Source organism: Meleagris gallopavo, chromosome 27 (assembly GCF_905368555.1).
Source record: "Meleagris gallopavo chromosome 27, MGAL_WU_HG_1.1, whole genome shotgun sequence".
Classification (NCBI taxonomy): domain Eukaryota; kingdom Metazoa; phylum Chordata; class Aves; order Galliformes; family Phasianidae; genus Meleagris; species Meleagris gallopavo.
In genome coordinates, this window is record NC_139430.1 from 15,399 (window position 1) to 33,394 (window position 17,996).

At 54.6% G+C, this 17,996-nt stretch overlaps 1 protein-coding gene across 5 annotated transcripts; it reads right to left on the reverse strand.

The window, feature by feature from the left end:
• Positions 1–809: 809 nt before the first annotated feature.
• Positions 810–13,510, reverse strand: ADAR (adenosine deaminase RNA specific). 5 transcript variants are annotated; one of them, XM_085209587.1, is made up of 16 exons: positions 12,897–13,317; positions 9,750–11,245; positions 8,205–8,391; positions 7,966–8,123; positions 7,440–7,581; positions 7,065–7,273; positions 6,668–6,824; positions 5,569–5,740; positions 4,943–5,036; positions 3,559–3,684; positions 3,327–3,460; positions 2,966–3,148; positions 2,458–2,570; positions 1,846–1,973; positions 1,317–1,570; positions 810–1,028 (listed from the first exon to the last, which is right to left on the reverse strand). In XM_085209587.1, exons 1-15 carry the CDS (start codon positions 13,053–13,055, stop codon positions 1,330–1,332), a joined length of 3,699 nt encoding a protein of 1,232 aa, XP_085065713.1. In that variant the 5' UTR covers positions 13,056–13,317; the 3' UTR covers positions 810–1,028; positions 1,317–1,329. The 5 variants fall into 5 exon arrangements, with proteins under 5 accessions (XP_085065713.1, XP_085065712.1, XP_085065714.1 ...); XM_085209586.1 differs by having other exon boundaries at positions 1,305–1,570; XM_085209588.1 differs by lacking the exons at positions 810–1,028; positions 12,897–13,317 and adding an exon at positions 13,374–13,510 and having other exon boundaries at positions 1,058–1,570; positions 9,750–11,242.
• Between the last annotated feature and the right edge of the window lie 4,486 nt (positions 13,511–17,996).

The following is a 17,996-nucleotide window of genomic DNA, read 5'->3' on the forward strand; positions in this document are numbered from 1 at the left end:
TTTATCTAGATAGGGATCGATGATGCCACGATTCGTTTCACACAGCAAGGGAAACTCGGGGCTGCTGTGGCTGCTGGTCCTCAACCACCTCCCCTCAGGTGCTCCCAGCACTGAAATCCTGAGTGCTTCACCCTGCAGCAGCATCCTGCCTGGTCGGTGTGTCCCAACTCTGCTTCCCAGTTCTGGGTGCAGCCCATGTCCTGCTCTATCCCCAATTAACAGGGACCTACGAGACCCAGGGGGAGCCTAGGAGAATAGGGAGCCCTGAGCATCCCAACAGAGCACCCCCAGCAGCTGACAGCAGGACAGGGAAGCAGCCAGGCTGCCCTTCCTTGCTTTTCTGCCGCTTCCCATTCCACACCCGGGCGGCAGTGAGATGCTGGAGCTGTCACTGTCACCCTGTTCAGTGAGGAGGAAGGAGGCCGAGTACTGCCCTGCAGCCCTGAGCCCTCCTGGGCATTTCTCACCTTCCACAAGAGCGCTTTGCTTGACTTGTGGTTGAGCTCAGACGTAAGAGAGCACACAGCCTCACCTGCAGCCTCCTAGCAGGAAAGCAACGTGACTTCCCCAGGCCAGAGAGGAGCAGCCCTGTCCCAAAGACAAGGAGGAGGTGGGAGAACTCTGCACAGGGCTCAAATTCTGCCCCCAAAACCCTTGGTTAGGGCAAGAAGCTTCATCCACCATTATCACAGCTCAGTGCTTAGCAAACAATAACTCATCTCTTTTCCCTACAAAACAGCCCTCAGCTCCACACCCAGGGATCCCCTTTCAGTCCGGAGCACCTCACACACCCGTGGAGCAGAGCCAGGTAACAACACCTAAAATTTATTAACATGGAATGCACTGCTGGCAGCTGTGCAGAACTCAGTCTTTGTCCCAGCCCAGCCAGGCTGCCAGCCACCAAACAGCAGGGAGAACACAAGACATAAAACAGCCTGCCAGCTTTCTCCAAAGAGAAAACCTGCCCTGAAATCTGCCAGAGGTCCAAATGTTTCAGGGCTGCGGTCCCTTCTGGTTTCTTGTGCCTTCTTTTTTTTTTTTTTTTTAAAAAAAAAAGAAAAAAGAAAAAGAAAACAACAGAGATGAGAACATGAAAGCAAACAAACTCAGGCTGCCCTAGCTTAAAATTAAAGAGAGACGACGATTCTCATGCATGGTTTAAAAGAGAAAAAGCAAGGGTCTGGGAGGAACAGGAGCAGAGAGAGAAGGCAGCCAAGGCCTACAGAGAAAACTGCTGCAACTACTGGTTGCACCTCAAAAGGAAAGTGGGGAAAGATGGACCCATACACCCTGCACACACTCACCCACACACCCACCCAGGGCATCTGGTTATGCATCAGAGATGGAGAAGTTGTCCTCCTCCTGTGGTTTGCAGATCCAGCTGCCGTAGCCCATCTCCTCCAGTGCACTGAAGAAGCACTGCTTGGCTTGCTGGTACTGCACGGCTGCTTCCTTTGCTTCTGAGTACACCAAGAGCTTCTGCAGCTCTTTGCAGTCAGTCTTGGCACATAACTGCCGGAACAGGGCAAAGGTTTTCCTCTTGGACACACGAGACACCTCCAGCTTCGGTCTGAGAAGGAAGAAAAAGGCAAAAGATATGAAAGATATGACACAGAGAAGCTGACAGGAGCAGAGGACTCAGGACAACCCCTTGGTCAGAGGCCCATGAGATCCCCCAGGGCTCTGCTGCAGGGCCTGGGCACAATCTGTTCTGCTTCAAGAGCTCTGTATTGAGTCAGCTTGAAATACCCCTCCCCACAGCAGGCACTGCAGTGCTCACTGTAAGAGTACGACTGACCCCATCTCCTCGGACAGAAAAGCAGCATCAGGAAAAGCTCTTCTTACCCATCTACTTTCCCTTTTGTGCCATCCAACACTTCCACTTTGCTTTCATCAGCAAGACACCAGTTCACTGAAGACTCCTTTGTCTTGCCCGTCTGCCTGGCGGAGTCGTACACGCTGACTCGTCCAACCTGCAGCCACAGAGGGAAGGGGGGGTTCCCAACACTGATCCCACCATGAGATGGGGGTAAGAGGGTGACCTGGGCACACAGCAGCCACCAGCCCTGCACTCAGCTATGGCCTTTCCTTTCCATCCCTGATGCTTGGTGCTCTGCATGTTAAATTCTCATCTACTCCACGCTGAAGGTCCTCCACTGGCGCTCCCTTTTGGGAGGCGACGGTGCTGGGTCTGATCTCACCTGAGAGAAGTGAAATCTGAGGAGTTTCCAACCCTTGCACTCAGCTCAGCCAAACTCTTGAGATTAAGAAGCCACTGTTTGCTGCTAAAATGAAGGCTAGGAGGGTAACCTTGGTCTACATCTCCCCAGGAACCCATGGACATAAGGAGATGGCACACAATGCTTTACTGGCCACCAGGTGACACCCCTACAGGGACCTCAGTGAGAACCAAGGGCCGAGGTGGAAGAGAAGATGGAAACAAAGAAGAGCACAGACCTCCGGGTGGTTGATACGATACGGAGCCTGGAGCCTCTTCTGCAGCACATCCCCATCCCTCACCATGCGGCAGCAGATTGCTCTTGTCAGGTGGCCCTGGCTGTACAGGTAACCTATGAAGACACAAATGAAGGCATCAGAGAACGTGCAGGTAACAGACAAGCCCTGAGAATGACAGCATTGAAAGCTGGCAGCCACAGGGATCAGCAGCAGTGAGTTCACTGCTACACACCCGTAGGTGAAGGCTTGTGGCTTCTACGTGTCCTTAGCGATGCAAGTTTTGTCTCACTCTCACAAGCACCTTCTAAAATCAAGAATCCTGGAGGAAAACCTCACACCACCCACCACATACAATCAATCCACAAACTCCAAAACAGAACAGCTCTGCCAAGATTGATGTTTCAGTCTCTTACTCCTGCAGTCTCCACACTGGGAGGGGGTTATTTGGCACTGCAGCTCGCTCCACGAAGGAGCAGTGCAGCACAGAAAGGGACGATGAGTCTCATACCAAGAGTAACAGAGCTGAGGTACACTGGCTCGATGAAGTGTGACAGCAGTGCTCCTTGCAAGCCCAGGACATTCCAACGTAAGATTTTGTCGCTGCAGGACATGGTGCGCAACCTCTCCCCATGCTGGATCCCATCCCACGTCGGCACAATGTCACTCGACTCCACAGGAATGGTGCCTTCCCCTGTGTGAGCAAGGAAAGCTCTCCTGTCAGGACTCAGACACTCAATCCCTTTGCTTCTTGCATGCTTCAAATCCCACCACGGCACCACACAGGGCAAGGAAAGGAAGCCTGGAGCTCCAGGATGGCTCAGAACGGAGTACTGCAGCTACCCAACGCACAGGGAGCAAACTGCACTCACCATTCTCCACCTTGGTCCGCAGCTTGCCTTGTTTGGGGTTCTCAAAGAGGGGTTGATGCTCTGCCCGCCCCGCCACGCTCGCCTGGTCGCTGCAGGACTTATCAAAGAGTGCTCCATCTCCACAAGGTGCTGTGCTAGAAATGAAATGCTCCTCAGGTTACAGCCAGGTCATGGAGAGCTGCCAGGCCTGGAGGTGCTGCACTGCTCACCCCCTGCATCAGCCCGCACCAACCTGATGTAGAGGTGGAAGGTGATGTTGCTTTTTATTTTGAGTCTCCTCCCTCCTGCTGGCTCAAAAATGCTCTCTTCTGGAGAAGGTTTAGAGGAGTCATACTTCATCAGCTCACTATAGAGAAACCTGAAAACAGGAACAACGCATCAAAAGGGGTTTTGTTCCTCAAGACAAAATGCACATCGATCCACACACTGCCCAGGCCCTGGACAAGCAGGGTCCCAAGCTCTGCCTCCATCGAACCAAGGGCAGAAGCCGATGAATGGCACCACACTGAGCCATGAAACAGAGCAGATTTCCAACCAGGCAGATGACATGCAATAAAAAATATGCGTTGTGTTGGGTAAGCAGACAGAAGCACTGACAGAGGAGAGAAAGGAGGCTGGCTGGCTCAGCTCTGCTGTTTTCATGCATCTGATCTGAGCATGAAGAAGACTTCAAGGTTGTTAACCTAGCACCTTTAGTCAGCACCCAGTCTGCACGCAGAGTAAAGAGCCCCAGAGGCAGCTGAACATGAGCAGTGTTATCAGCACAACCCCACGATCCATTTACATTGACTGGGTCTTTCGTGGCTGCTGCTGGCTGGGAGCAGAGGAAATCCCTGAGGTCTCCAACACACCGTCAAGGACTAAAGAAAAACTGCAGCTTCACAGAGACCCCTCAAGAAGAGTCTGTGCAGGAGAGGTGAAGCTCACTGCTGTCATCTCTGACAGGCTCTGCTGCGCCAGAGCAGCCCAGCAGCTACAGCTGTCCAGATTAATAGCTCAGACAGACAGGAAGCAAGAGTGCAACCCTCCGATTTCACAGCCTGCTGAGGACCGACTCTCAACACCTTCTAGAGCTGAGGATGGCACAGAGGGCAGATGACAGCTTTACAAAAGCAGCTTGCTTTGCTGCTGCTCATAACTGGCAGGGCAGGCAATTACTGAGGCTGCATCTCCCTTCAGTTCTTGAGAAGCGCCGAATGCTTTTACAGATAAGAGAACAATTGGGCAGTTTGGTTTGGGAAAAGCCTTCCCAGCTGATGAAAAGGGATTTGTCACTTATCAGCACACGCCTTCTGCACCCACAAGTGCCACCAAAGGATCCGGGCTGCAAAATCCCCCGCGTTGCCTGGGAGTGCTGTGCTCAGACCAGAGCCGTGCTTTGCGTGCTCTGCATCATCCTTTATTTTAAGCGCAGCAGAAGCAGCCCTCGGGCTCTCGGCAAGTCTCCAGTTTGGTATTAATTTGGGTACAGTTCAGCTGTGGCCCTTCCTTATCACAAATAACATCCCTCTTTTTAACAACACGTGGGTAAACTGGTGTTAAAGCCGTGTAGGAACCGCCGTGGCTACAGCCCTCGGCAGGCACATCCGCCTCTCCCTGGGCTCCCCCCTTCTCACCTCACAAAGCCTCTGCGAGAAATGATTTCTGCATGGCAGTCATTCACGGTCTCCCCCTTCAAGCTCAGCTCTTCTCCTTTCACACACCGATTACCTGAGGGGAAAAATAAGAAATGGAAGGCTTGTGTCACTCACAGCCATGACAAGAGCCTCGCAGAAAGATTTTATCGCACCAAGTTTTACTTCCCTGGGCTCCTGAGCAGCACCTACCTCATGGGTTATCACCTTGACCCAGGCAGGGAAGAAAAGAAGGGACAGAGAGCACACACTGTTCCACAGACAGCAGAGACTCTGATTGCCACACTTTTAGGGCAGTGTCCCTCCCAGTCTCAGTGCTTTTCAGCTGTGATAAAGAGGGGAACCTGCGCTACCTGATGCAGGAAGGAGCCCACGCTCTAATGCACAGAGCAGCATGCAGCAATGCAAGCAAAGATTAAGAGCAATACAGCTTGAAGGCATGATCGCTTTGTTCTTTCTCTCCAGCTAAATCACTTGTGACACCCTGTGAGCCCTGGGAGCATTGCCTGCCCTTCCAAAGCCTCCAGCAGCAGCCGTTCCCTGCTTGGAGCCGATGGGGAACCCAGTGGGGGATTCAGAGCTCAGCTCATGCTGGAAGCAGCCCATACCTGTCCCGATGCTGACCACCACTCCCAAGTCCTGGTTTCCCTTCCGCATGACGATGGCAGCCAGGATCTTCCTCCCAAGCAGGCTGTGCTGGATGCAAGCAGTCAGGGCGTTGAAGCGCTGGTGGCTCAGCATGGCCATCTGGTCGTGGAGGGTGCTGCCCCTCACAGGGAGCTGCAGGGCAGGGAAGAAAAGAGCTCAGGCAGCAGCTAACCCAAAACACAGCTAACCAAGCAGAAGGCAGGAACACACAGAACACAGACTGCAGGCAGAGCCATTTGGGGCTGAACACACGGAGGGCATCACATGAAGGGTTGGGTGAGGATCTTTGGGGTATTTCTGGGAAAGCCTCTCCAACGCTCCGAGTTCTGCTCTAAGCACATCGTTAGCTGCAGCAAGCTGTCTGCCTGGCAGAGAGCTAAACAAGCTGAGGGACGGCCTCCTGAGACTGCCAGGGGGAACCCCAATGCAAAAAGCAACAAAACCCAACCTTGTCTGTTTTCCCAGAGACTCAGCCAGGGAAATCTGTGCCTGGCTCTGCAGGAATTCCTCCTCTGGCTGCCTGTTGGGAGACTGCACCTGCAACTGCCTCCTCTACCACCGCCCTCCACCACATCCTCCCTGATGGATTTGCTATTTAGAGCCACAGCTGTGCAATTGGGAATGCAGCTTTTGAGAGAGCACCAAACTCAAAGTGAGATTTCAGGTTTGGAATTTCCATTGTGACTCAGCCATGCTCCACTTGTATCTGATGCACGACTTTCCGAGCTGATGTTCAGTCTAGTATGAAGGCATTTGGAGTGAACTTTTTTTTTTTTTTTTTTTTTTAATGAGAATAAAAATGAAAGCATTCCTGTAACACCACAGGAACATACTTCAGCAGCTCATGGAAGTATCAGAGCATAACGAAGCCCTAAAGCAGACACCAGAAGGAGCAAAGAGCGTGGCCGTGCCCTGGGGAAATATGCAACCCATTTTAGCAGAGCGTCAGCTCATCTACACCTTCAGAGAACAACGATCTGGGGCATTTTTCTGCTGGGCTGAGCAGCACAGGAGAGAGAGGGCTACAAAAGCAGACCCAGCCTTAGAGCTGGACGTTACCTCTGTGATGCTCATCCCTCCCAGGCGCTCTGCTTTCTCCGTTTCTCCGATCAGGACACGGAGCGCTGCGTCAGCTGCCTCCTGCTTGCCCTGCTTCTTACTGTGTGCAGTTACAGCTGGAAACCAACGACCTCCAACCTTCGCCTGATAGACAAACCTGTGAAGACAGCAGAGCATTTGAGAACTGAAGAAACCCTTCGATTTCAGTCTGGTTTTGAATCTCTCAGCACAGAAAAGAGCAGAGTGCAGGCGGCGTATCCTCAGCTGGACATCAGGTTTGGCAGAGGCAGCAGCACAGCCTGCTGTCATCTCAAACCACACGATGAATTTTACGTTTTCTACTCCAGGACAACAGCAACAAGGCAAGATTTTCACCCGGAGAGACACAGCCACTTACTTTGGGTCATGGGGAGGTCCTGTCTGGTCAATGAGTTTGAACTCTGCAGCAAAGCCATTGGAGCGGGCGTATTCCAGCAGGCCGCTGACCGGATTGACGTTGAGGTATTTGATGAGCTCCCCAACACCCTTTGCTTTCACTGCTTTGGGTTCATCAGGAACGACGATCTGCAGAGCACAGCTGTGTTCAGCCTGGGGCTTCACAACGGGCTGGAAGAGAGTTGGACAGGACAGGGCTGTTAAACACCAACGGTACTGCAGGCTTCTGCAAAGCTCTACCAGAGTCACAACGTGACCTCGTGGGGTGAAATGCAAGAAATAAAGGAGGGATGCGACACAGCAAAATAGTTGGGTGTCACAAAGAAGCTCTCTGTACCTGTTCAGGTGGGACACGTGGCACGGACTCTCCAGAAAGAATCTTCACAGCAACCTCTGCTGCCATTTGCTTTGCTCCCTTCTTGCTGTTTCCTACCACAGCAGGGAAAATTTGGTCACCCATTTTCACACAGTAGCTGAACCTGACAGGACATCATAGCATACGAAGAGCGTTAAGCACACACATCTCAGTCTGTTTATTATTCCTTTCTCCCAGTTCAAGTTTAAATCCTTCTGCATTATCTCCCGTTTGAATCTACCACCACAGCCTCAAGCTGGAAATCCCAGAGCAGTGCTACCAGGTAGGGCACAGGACTAGAAGCTGTTCTTGGTACAGCAGAGCATCCCTGCTCTGAGAAAAGGCATTCTTTTAATTTCCTTCTGGAGACAGACGTTGTGGAGGAGCCATGCCCGGACTCCTCAGTAAGAGGTTAGGTCAGGATGAGCACGGGAGCATGCTGAACAGCAAGGTGTTAGGGGCAGGAAGGGTCTCCATCCTCCCCAGAGCTGACAGCAGCATGCCATACCTGGGATCGTGAGATGGGCCATCCTGAGACAGCAGCAGGAATTCAATCGTGTTCCCAGACTTCTGCCCATACTCCATTAGCACGCTGATGGGGTGCTTCCCAGGGAGCAGGTTCAGCTGAGCTGAGGCAGGCGACAGCTCTGGCTCTGAATGCGAAGGCTGCAACAAGAAGATCGAGGAGATGGGATTCAGGACAAGCACTGTTTGACCAAACTCAAAAAGAAGATTGACAAGATTCACCTGTTCCAGCTCAGAGCTGTCAGACACAAATGGCATTTCACTGTTAAGTCCATCAGGATTTCCATTCTCTGCTTCTTGCATCAGGATCTTCATGGCATTAGCTGCTGCCTCCTGTTTAGCAAGTTTTTTGCTTCCTGCTTCTGCTGGTGGGAAGGGGCGCCCATTAATCAACGCCTGGAACTTAAACCTTTGAAAGAAAACCAACGGAGGCAAAAATCAGCAAGGTAAATCAAGAGGCAAAGCCGTGGTGCTCTCACTGCAAGGGTTTGCTTTTGGAAGTCGATGAGAATAAGCAGGCAGCTCCAGGCTGAGAGCAAACCTTTGCTGCTATGTGCAGAAAGGAGAGCTCTGTGTCTGGGTCTCACTTCACAGCATCTCCAGAGCTGCTTAGGAGAGATGCAGCAGCTCTAGATTTCATTCTGCAAGAAAGGGATGAGCTGCCTTGTTCTGCAGGCCACAAAGACAGCTGGAAAGATGCAACAACCTCTTGCAAAGAGCAGCTCGGTCACATCCGATCGGATGCCCCATCTCTGGAGGCTGGATGTGGCTCTGGGCAGCCTAGCCTGGTGGTTGGTGACCCTGCACATCGCAGGGGGTTGAAACGAGATGGGCATTGTGGTCCTTTTTAACCCAGACCATTCTATGATTCTATGATCTCCTGCACAGGGAAGCAGGAAGTCTGAGAGCAGCCCACGCTGCTCTGCCTGCACCTCGTCTGGGCTCATCTGTTCCTCTGGCACTTTCCCTGAATCTCAGTCACCCAATGCATCCATAGCAGGTCAGGAGGGGCTGCCTCACATACACCTCTCGTGTTTGGTTTTTTTTCCAGCTATGCAGCTCCTCTCCTGTTCTCCAGCCCAGTGCACAGGAAACCTGCTCCCAGAGAAAAGGGGTCACACGGGATCCGGAGATGGGCTGAATCCATTCCGTCTCCCCTTACAAAAAAGACCTGGGACTCTGCCTTCAGAAATTAGGCCAATTTTCCTGTCTAGCGAGTCTATTGACATGTTCCAGTGTGGCACATACACACTTTTCACCATCTCGCTCAGGAACAGCCACAATTCAGCAGTCGAGGTGGGACCCCAGAGACTGACTCCACACAGCGTAGCATCATACTGCACTCTGACCTACCACACCACAGAGACACTGCGGGTGGGTTCACCTCATTTAACCCAAACTCGCTGCTCTCAGGTGCTTTGTTTGGGGCTTCCTTTGTGCCACGTCCGCAGCTTGCATCTGGACAAGTCAGAGGTACCCCAGAAATGACAGTTTTACTCTCTCAATATAACCAAAATTGAAAGCCAAGGGGCCAAATCAGACAGGGCATTTAGCAGAAGAGATGAATTCTACTTCTGTGTGGGGTTACCAGAGCAAAGCTGCCCGGGATTAAAACTTAGCCTAGCTGATTCCTGCTTAAATAGAGAAATTAATCAGCCCAAACCGCAGCAAACATCAACCAGCAGCCCTTTGGGACAACACCAGAGCGAAGCTGGTCGAAGTTAGCTGAAACAAAAAGAGCTCAGGGATGTCAGGAAGCATTCTTACCGTGGCTCATGAGAGGGCCCACTCTGCTCCAGCATGGTGAACTCACAGTGCTGGTAGGTAAACTGGGAGTACTCGGTGAGGCCACTCACTGGGTTCTTCTCCTGGCATGCCAGCAGCTTCTCCACGGGCGTGCATGGGAAGACAGTGTTAAACTGAGCAGCGTAGCTGGGGGAAGACATGATGGATCCCGAGCCATCCGGCTGCTTGGTGATAGTGTTCAGATAATCTGGGATATCATCCGAAGCCCACCTGCCGTTTTCAGAGCTATCATAGCTGCTGAAGCCAGAAAATAAGGGCTTGGAGTCCTCAGGCATGGCTGCTTCCTTGCCAGCAGCATCGCTCCGAATGCTTTGCTCTGACGGCTGCTGCACATCTCCCACGCTTTGCTCCGCTGTTGTCGTTGCTGGTGAAGCTGCGGCCACCTCCTGCAGAGCTGGAGGCACAGGAGAAGGCTGCACACCCGGCTCTGGTGCAGGATCTGCTGGTGCTGCAGTGGCCTTCAGCCTCATCTCCATCCGCTCACGCTTCCTGCTCGTTAGGGACCAGCGTGGAGGGCTGGAGTTCTGCTTGCGGACATCTCCCAGCTTCTCCAAAGCACTGAGAAAGGAATTCACATCCTTTGCCCTGGAAAATCCAATATTTCTGGCAAGGTTGATGGCCGTCGTGTCCGCCACGCTGAACAAGAAGTTGCAGATTTTGTCCTTGGTCTCAGCCATGGTGGGATTGGGGTCTCTCACACAAGCTGCACTCCTCTCCTCCCCGCTCTCAGGAGCTGGGTCTGTGTTCCCCACCCCGCGCTCAGGAGGGTTTCCTCCTCTCCCCGTGTTTGGGTTGGCAATCCTCCACAGCGGCGGTATCCCAGCAATTCTGTGCAATTTGCCTTCCCCGAGGAGCTTATACAAAACACGATTGACCTCCTTCCTTTGAGTTTTAAGCTTACGTACAAGATCGTGAACCGTACAAGTCTCTCCCTCCCGGAGCTGCCCCAAAATACTCAGAATTTCTTGTTCCAAGCTCTGCCCAGCAAGAGACAGTCTCTGTAAATTCAGTCTGATGGCAGATGAATCTCTTTGCAAGTCCTCCTGAGAGTAATAACGAGGAAGGGGACGATGTGGGGGTGTTTCTACTTGCTGCTTGCTGGAGAACCTATGCCATCCTGCTTTGCCACGTCTGCCCTGCCCTCTCCCTGCAGGAGCAGCAGCCTGCCATCCTCCAGCACGCACTTCGCTATACGACTGCGGGTTCTGAACTAAGCAGACATCACCATCCTGCTCTGCTAGGTGCCAAGAGGATTCCCAATTTGTTTTCTGAGAGGGCTGGGGGCAGTTAAAGAAAGCTGGGTGAGTGTTGGAGCAGTTATGCCTTGCTCGGGTGAGATGTGAGCCTTTGCCTCGAGCAGTGCCTCTGCTCATAGCGCACTGCCTGAGCACACGTTTGTGTCCCAGCTGCCTGCACAACAGCAGCAGTGATTCTCTCCAGCTCTCAGCGGATACCTGCTAGGAAGACACACAAAAAACAACCCGACAAGGATTAAAAACCCAATTACACAACTATATGCTTTCAGAGGTGCAGTCTGAACAGCCTCCATACTACTGAGATATGCGTCCTGCCAAGCCTTCCTGCTTTCCACTGACATTAAATTATTCATGTGAGCACAACTGGCAAATTACACCCGCCCAGGTCAGAACCCAGCAGTCAGGAACCCTGGGTGAGGTTAACAAGAAAACAGCTTTAAAAGACAGAGAGATACGCTGCTCTCGTTGGGGTGAACATCAAGCCTGTCTGAATTTTGCTGATTCCTTCTGGCACCACTGGGTGATACCAAGTCATGAGCAAGTTTCACTTCTGTGTCCGCAGGGAGGCAAGAATCTCAAGTCCGTTTTTTGCAGCTTGAGAGGCAGAGGGAGGTGAGGCAGCTCAACGTGGCACAGAACAGAGCTGTAAGAGCCTCACGGTGGATTTAAGCTTTGTAGCTGAAGTCTGAAACCCCAAATTCCCCCTTGTTTGTGGGCTGCACACGACCTACAGAGGTAAAGCATCACACTGCAGAAGTAAAGTGATAACCTACAGAGAAATCGGATAGGTGAGCACTTTGTAATGCCATGAAGGTGTTTTGGGATGGCAGCCCAAGTTTCACTCACACCCTGAGGGCTGTGCAATCCTCCGGGCTGCAGCTCTGAGCTTTTGAAGTGCTACTTAAAGAGAAACAGTCACGCATAGGGTATATCATAGCCCTCCTGCACACAGCAGTGCATGATTCCTGTTGGGCTCCTTCCCTGGGACCCTCACATCACCCAGCATTGGAAAACTCTTTGCAAAGAAAGTCCTCCCACTTCCCAAAGCACTGCAACACTGAAGGGTGATGTGTCAGAGAGAAAAGGAGGAGGAACGCCCCATCCCTGGAGGCATTCGAGGCCAGGCTGGATGTGGCTCTGGGCAGCCTGGGCTGCTGGTTGGTGACCCTGCACACAGCAGGGAGTTGGAACTGATGGCCGTTGTGCCCCTTTTCAACCCAGGGCATTCTATGATTCTCTGGGTGGATGGATGGATGGGGGGGGGAGGGGTGGATGGATGGCTTCTCCTATTCTTGGCTGCTCCTCTTCTTAGAGAAGAGAAGGCTCTGGGGAGACCTCATTACAGCCTTCCAGTTCTCCCATCCCTGGAGGCATTCAAGGTCAGGCTGGACACGGCTCTGGGCAGCCTGGACTAATGGTTGGTGACCCTGCATATAGCAGGGGGTTGGAACTGATGGTCATTGTGGTCCTTTTCAACCCAGGCCATTCTATGATGATTCTATGATTATGGCACCCTATGGATCCATATAGCATCCTATGGGTCCCTATGGAACCCTATGGGTTCTCTGGGCAGCCTGGTCTGGTGGTTGGCGACCCCGCACACAGCAGGGGGTTGGAACTGATGGTCGTTGTGGTCCTTTTCAACCCAGGCCATTCGATGATCGGTTCTATGAAAGAAGGGAGGCTGCACATGGAGTGCTCCGTTCCCAAAGCAGCAGAGCACGTTCAGCTCACTTTGCTCCTTAACCACACCGACCACCGACCCCGGCCGCGCTGCACTCCCAAAACGCGGCTCCTCTCGCTCCAAAGAAGCACCGAGAGTTGGGGGGCAACGCTTCCCGTCACGCGTTACCTGCGCTCCGGTCTGCGTCCGGACGGCCAAACCGAATCGCCGGAGGCGGTGCCGGGGTAGCCCGTAAGATGGCTGCTGATCCTTTCGCTTTCGGTTCCGTCCCCGCAACCGTTCACTCCGCCCCGCCCGGGGGCGGGCAGCGCTGGGACGCGGCGCCATGCCCGAAACGGAGGGGGAGGGGAGGAGTGCGACTGTGCTGGAGGCGGCGCGGAGCGGCGGACCCGGGGAGGGGTTCCGGTCGGGTTCCCGTCGGTTCCGGTCCGGCTCCGGTCCGGTTCCGGTACCACCGTGCGCGTCTCCGAGCGCCGCCGCCGCGGCCACGAGACGGAAGTTCTCTTTATCCTCCGTGTTCACGCACCGCGGAGGAACAGCCCCGCATCCCGCCGTCCCGTACCGGTGCCCCCACCGCCCCCCATAGAGCCCCGGGTGCCTCCCGGTAGGCCGTGCCCTGCACCCCCGCCTCCCGCGCCCTCTTACCGCTGCCGCCGGCGCCGCTGCGGGCGCGCCATGATGACGTCATCCATCTGCGCCGCGCGGCGTCGCGGCTGCCATCTTCCTTCAGGGCACGGCGCGAAGGCCGTGTTCGGGCACGGTAACGCATATCGGCGGTTGGGCTGCCCAGGCTGCTTCTTTACGGAGGACACCGCTCCGATCTCCGGATCCCCCATTCCTCCCCCGAGCGCCGCCTGTTGTTGTGGGCGCGACCGCGCGAGGCCTCACCCTGCACGTGCCCGCTACCGCGCGCGCGCCCCGTGGTAGCCGTGATGCTCATGCGCCTGAGCGCTGCCGGCCGGACGCATGCGCAATGCGCGATGCCCACGTGCCCGGTGGGCGTCGGTTCTGGTCTGTGTGGGGTCTTCATTCCCCCAGCTGCCATCCTGGGCTCTGTGACTACAGCTCGTCCGGCCCCAGGGCCCCCGTTGTTCTCTGGGCCTCCAACCCCTCCTCCCTGTTCCCCTGTGTTCCCCCAAAGCCCCCCTGGGTTTCCCCTTCCCCTAAATTCTCCCCACACCCTTTGGGGCTCACTCACCTTCCATGTCCCTCACCCCTAGCAGACCCTTCATCTCTCATAGGGCCCCACTGCACCCCATGGGGCTTCGCTGTCCCCTGCGATTTCCCCCCACCCCCAGTTTTTCCCATTTCAATTCATCTGATGCAGCGTGGAGCTGCCCCCTCCCCCAGCCAAGCTGCGTCCCCCCACTCCCTGCACCATTTTCCAGGAACACTATAATGTTCCCCCCCACTCCTCCTCTCCCAGCGTGGATCCTGCTTCCCCCCTTCCTCAACCCCCCCTCCCCATTAAACCCATCAGAGCTCTCCCAGCACGGAGCAGCCTGTTCCCGTCTGCTGCTCACTGTGTGCCATCTGCCAGCGAGACAGAGCTGGGAGCCCCACGTCGCACTGTGCGCCCACGGGGAGCCCCACGTCTCTGTGTGAGCACCCACGGGAGCCCCCGGCCCCTCTGCTCCCCTTCTGCTGGGGGAGCCCTGGGGGTGGGCAGGGGCTGGGGGTGCTTTGTAGGGGCTCTACGAGGACCTGAAGACATGGGGATATGGTCCCAAAGGGATGGGGTTGATGGAGGGACCTATGGGGCAAACAGGGGGACCTATGGGGCTGCTTCCTCCCCCCTGGCATCAAAATGAGGCTGGGATTACTGCAGGCACTCAGGTGCAGGGCCCAACCCAGGATTGCTCATGTTTGGGGGTGGTTTTATGAAGCTGATTTTGCTTCTGGTTTTGTTTTGTTTTGTTAATTATTATTATTTTTTTCAATAGGTATACCTGTCCTCCAAAACAAGATCCCCTCCTCCAGCCCCAATTCCCATTTCCTAGGAAGATTCGTGATTGCACAAACCCCACACACACACACTGCAGGGTCGGGTGCTGCCAGCCTGGGCACGCAGCGTCTCACACTCCACACACAGCCCTCAATCTGCTCTTTTTTTCTCTTCTTTTTTTAATTGCTGGTGATCGTTCTCAGCCTATAACCCAACCTCCGTGAACGTGATTCATCCCTGCAGCTCTTGGGGCAGAGCAGAGGGATGCAAAGCCCCGCATGGCTGCACCGTGGAACGGAGCCTTGCATCCTTCGGAATCACAGCCCCTCCATCAGCATTCATTCTGCATCCTATGGAACAGGTTGCCAAGGAGGTTGTGGATGCCCCATCCCTGCAGGCATTCAAGGCAAGGCTGGATGTGGCTCTGGACAGCCTGGGCTGCTGGTTGGCGACCTGCACACAGCAGGGGTTGGAACTGATAGCCATTGTGGTCCTTTTCAAAGCAGGCCAGTGTATGAATCAATGAATCCATGGGTCCCTATGGCACCCCATGGGTCCTTATGGCACCCTGTGGGTCCTTATGGCACCCTGTGGGTTCTCAGGGCAGCCTGGTCTGGTGGTTGGCGACCCTGCACACAGCAGGGGGTTGGAACTGATAGCCATTGTGGTCCTTTTCAACCCAGGCCATTGTATGAATCGATGAATCCATGGGTCCCTATGGCACCCCATGGGTCCTTATGGCACCCTGTGGGTCCTTATGGCACCCTGTGGGTTCTCAGGGCAGCCTTGTCTGGTGGTTGGCGACCCTGCACACAGCAGGGGGTTGGAACTGATGGTTATTGTGGTCCTTTTCAACCCAGGCCATTGTATGAGTCAGTGATTCTATGGGTCCCTTATGGCACCCCGTGGGTCCTTATGGTACCCTGTGGGTTCTCAGGGCAGCCTGATCTGGTGGTTGGGGACCCTGCACACAGCAAGGGGTTGGAACTGATGATCACTGTGATCCTTTTCAACCCAGGCCATTCTGTGATTCTATGATTCTACGACTCGTGAAGACTTGGGCAAGCTCCAGCTCGTCTCCATAGGAACACAGTGGGAGAGATGGAGCCGCCGAACTGTTATCAGGACGATCCGTGGGTTAATTTAGAGATAAGGGGCTGAAAGTCTTGGTATGCTGCTCCATACCCCGCTCCCAGCACAGGGTGTGGGGGACCCCCGACTCCGGGCTCGTCCCCCCCGCACGATGGCAGCACGAACCAAGGCACCGAGCGCCTCAGGTGCCGCCTTTGTTCTGCTCCCTCTTACGAAATGCCATAAATTGTGGCACAGCTCCCCCGCCCGACCCGCTGCTGGAAGGCCATTGTTCCGCCGGGCTTCATCTAAGAGCTGCTTTATGAGACGTGCTGAAATATCGCTTCCTCGCTGTTGAATCAGCCTGTTCCCACCGGGAGATAAAAAGCCGATGGCTCGATTGCAACGGGGACATTTTGTTACTCTCCTCCATCAGCTGACTGGAAGCTTTAATTGAGTGGAGGTGCTGCCCAGGGCTGTGCTCTGAGCTCCTGCACTGCACCCGTTGAGCCCTACAGTGCTGCAAGCAATGGGGTTCAGTCCCTACATCCTCCAGAATGCTGCTTTGCACTGGATGCAGGTGCAAAGCTGTGAGCCCCATGTTGGATCTCTTGCTCCAACTGCTCCTATTCCCCTCCAAAGGGTTTGTTTTTTTTTCTTTTTTTTTTCCCCAGTAGGTTCTTATTGCAGCACAGGTACCTCAGTGGTGGTGCTGGTGGTGGCCCCTTTTTAACAAGCAGATGGCAGTCACTCAGCCTGCAGAACCACCACGAATGCCATTTGCTCCATCCCTGCAGGAAAGGAGCAGCTGACACTCACACCCCAGAGGGCTGCACGCAGAGCTCCAGCCCTGGGTCTGCCTTCCCCGAGCTCAGTGCTGCTTCCCAAATGGGATTTCCCACTTTGAAGCAATCCCTGCATGTCCTCTCCTGCTGACACAAGGCAGGGGAAGCAGCAGCAGCATCACCCAACACTGCATGAGCAATTCCCTTCGAGGCTCCTCACCGCTTAGCAGAGGTGTGAAGCTGAGCTTGGATGGCACAGCAGCAGCTGCCACGGCTGCTCTGCAGACATCAGCACCGATTGCTCATCCCAATACAGCATGGAGGGGATTGGGGGGGTGGGGGGGGCTCTCCCTGCACCTCCCCAGTGCCGTGTGGGGGTGTGGGTGGGGATGGCACAGCTGCAGGAGCATTGCAGTGACTGTGCAGCTGCAGCAGCAGGGAGCAGCTCAGCGCTGGCTGCGACAACAGCAGCGATCCCCATGGCTGAGGCTGCCACGTGAGCCCTCGCCTTGGCTGCTGGTGGGCTCATCTGTCACGTTTTTATGGCTGTCAGTGTCTGCTGGACGCCTTGGCCTTCAGCCTTGCACTGCCGTTGCTCAGGGAGCTGTGTTCCTGCATGGCTCTGTTGCTCAGAGCCTTCACCCCCCCGGGGGGGGGGGCTGTGTGAAGGAAGTCTTTGGATGGGGAGCAGTGAGAAGGGGCTCCCAGTGCTGCTCTGAATGAAGGCAGCAGCTCCCAGGCAGCTCATCAGTCACATCAGTGAGCCTTCCCACTGCCAGCTTGCAGGGAGCTTCCTGATAGACAGCATTAACATTCTGTTCTGTAACCTTTACGGTGCCATCCAGCCCAGGTTCCCTCCTGCCCTTTGCCACCCCCTTTTGCATTTAATATTAAATCTGATTTTGCAAAGAGAGAGAGACAGAGACAGAGAGCTTTGCTGTGTGCTCAGCCAAATCAAAGGGATTTTGCAATCCCCATCTGGGCACAGCCCCAACCTAAAGGCTGAAGGCATCCTGGAGGCTGCACCCCCCCCCACCCCAAGGCTCCTTTTTTACCCCAGGACACAACGGCAGGGCTGATTTCCCCCCACCCCGCTGCTATTTTCCCCAGGGTCAGCGCTCTGCAATGGAAGGGCAGTGCTCAACCCCTCTTTTTGTGCATTTACGGGGCTGTTGAGCACCGAGGCTGCAATGGGAAGCCGGCTGCAGTCAGATCTCCAGAGCGCTTCCATCACACAGAGCTCCTCTGTGCCTCCCACGGCATCCCCTCACACCTTTTCTCTGCTTTTCCCCCCTCTGATCGCTGCAAATGGTTCTGTTGGCGCAGCACAAAGCGGCTGACAGCCGAGCCGCAGCCCAGTGCTGATGGATGGCACGGGGACGGCTCTTTAATTGGATGCTCTGCACAGATTTCCCCACAAAAGGCGTTTTTTTAATCTAAAAGCAAGCGAGAAGCTGGAACGTGCCT

Bases quoted from the DNA above. Each gene is read 5' to 3' on its own strand.
- ADAR (XM_085209587.1), bottom strand. From the start codon at position 13,055: ATGGCGCCGCGTCCCAGCGCTGCCCGCCCCCGGGCGGGGCGGAGTGAA. The intron at 7,274-7,439 runs GTACAGAGAGCT...ACTCTCTTCCAG, and splicing joins CACGTGTCCCACCTGAACAG to CCCGTTGTGAAGCCCCAGGC. The intron at 2,571-2,965 runs GTATGAGACTCA...GTGTCTTCATAG, and splicing joins CCTCAGCTCTGTTACTCTTG to GTTACCTGTACAGCCAGGGC.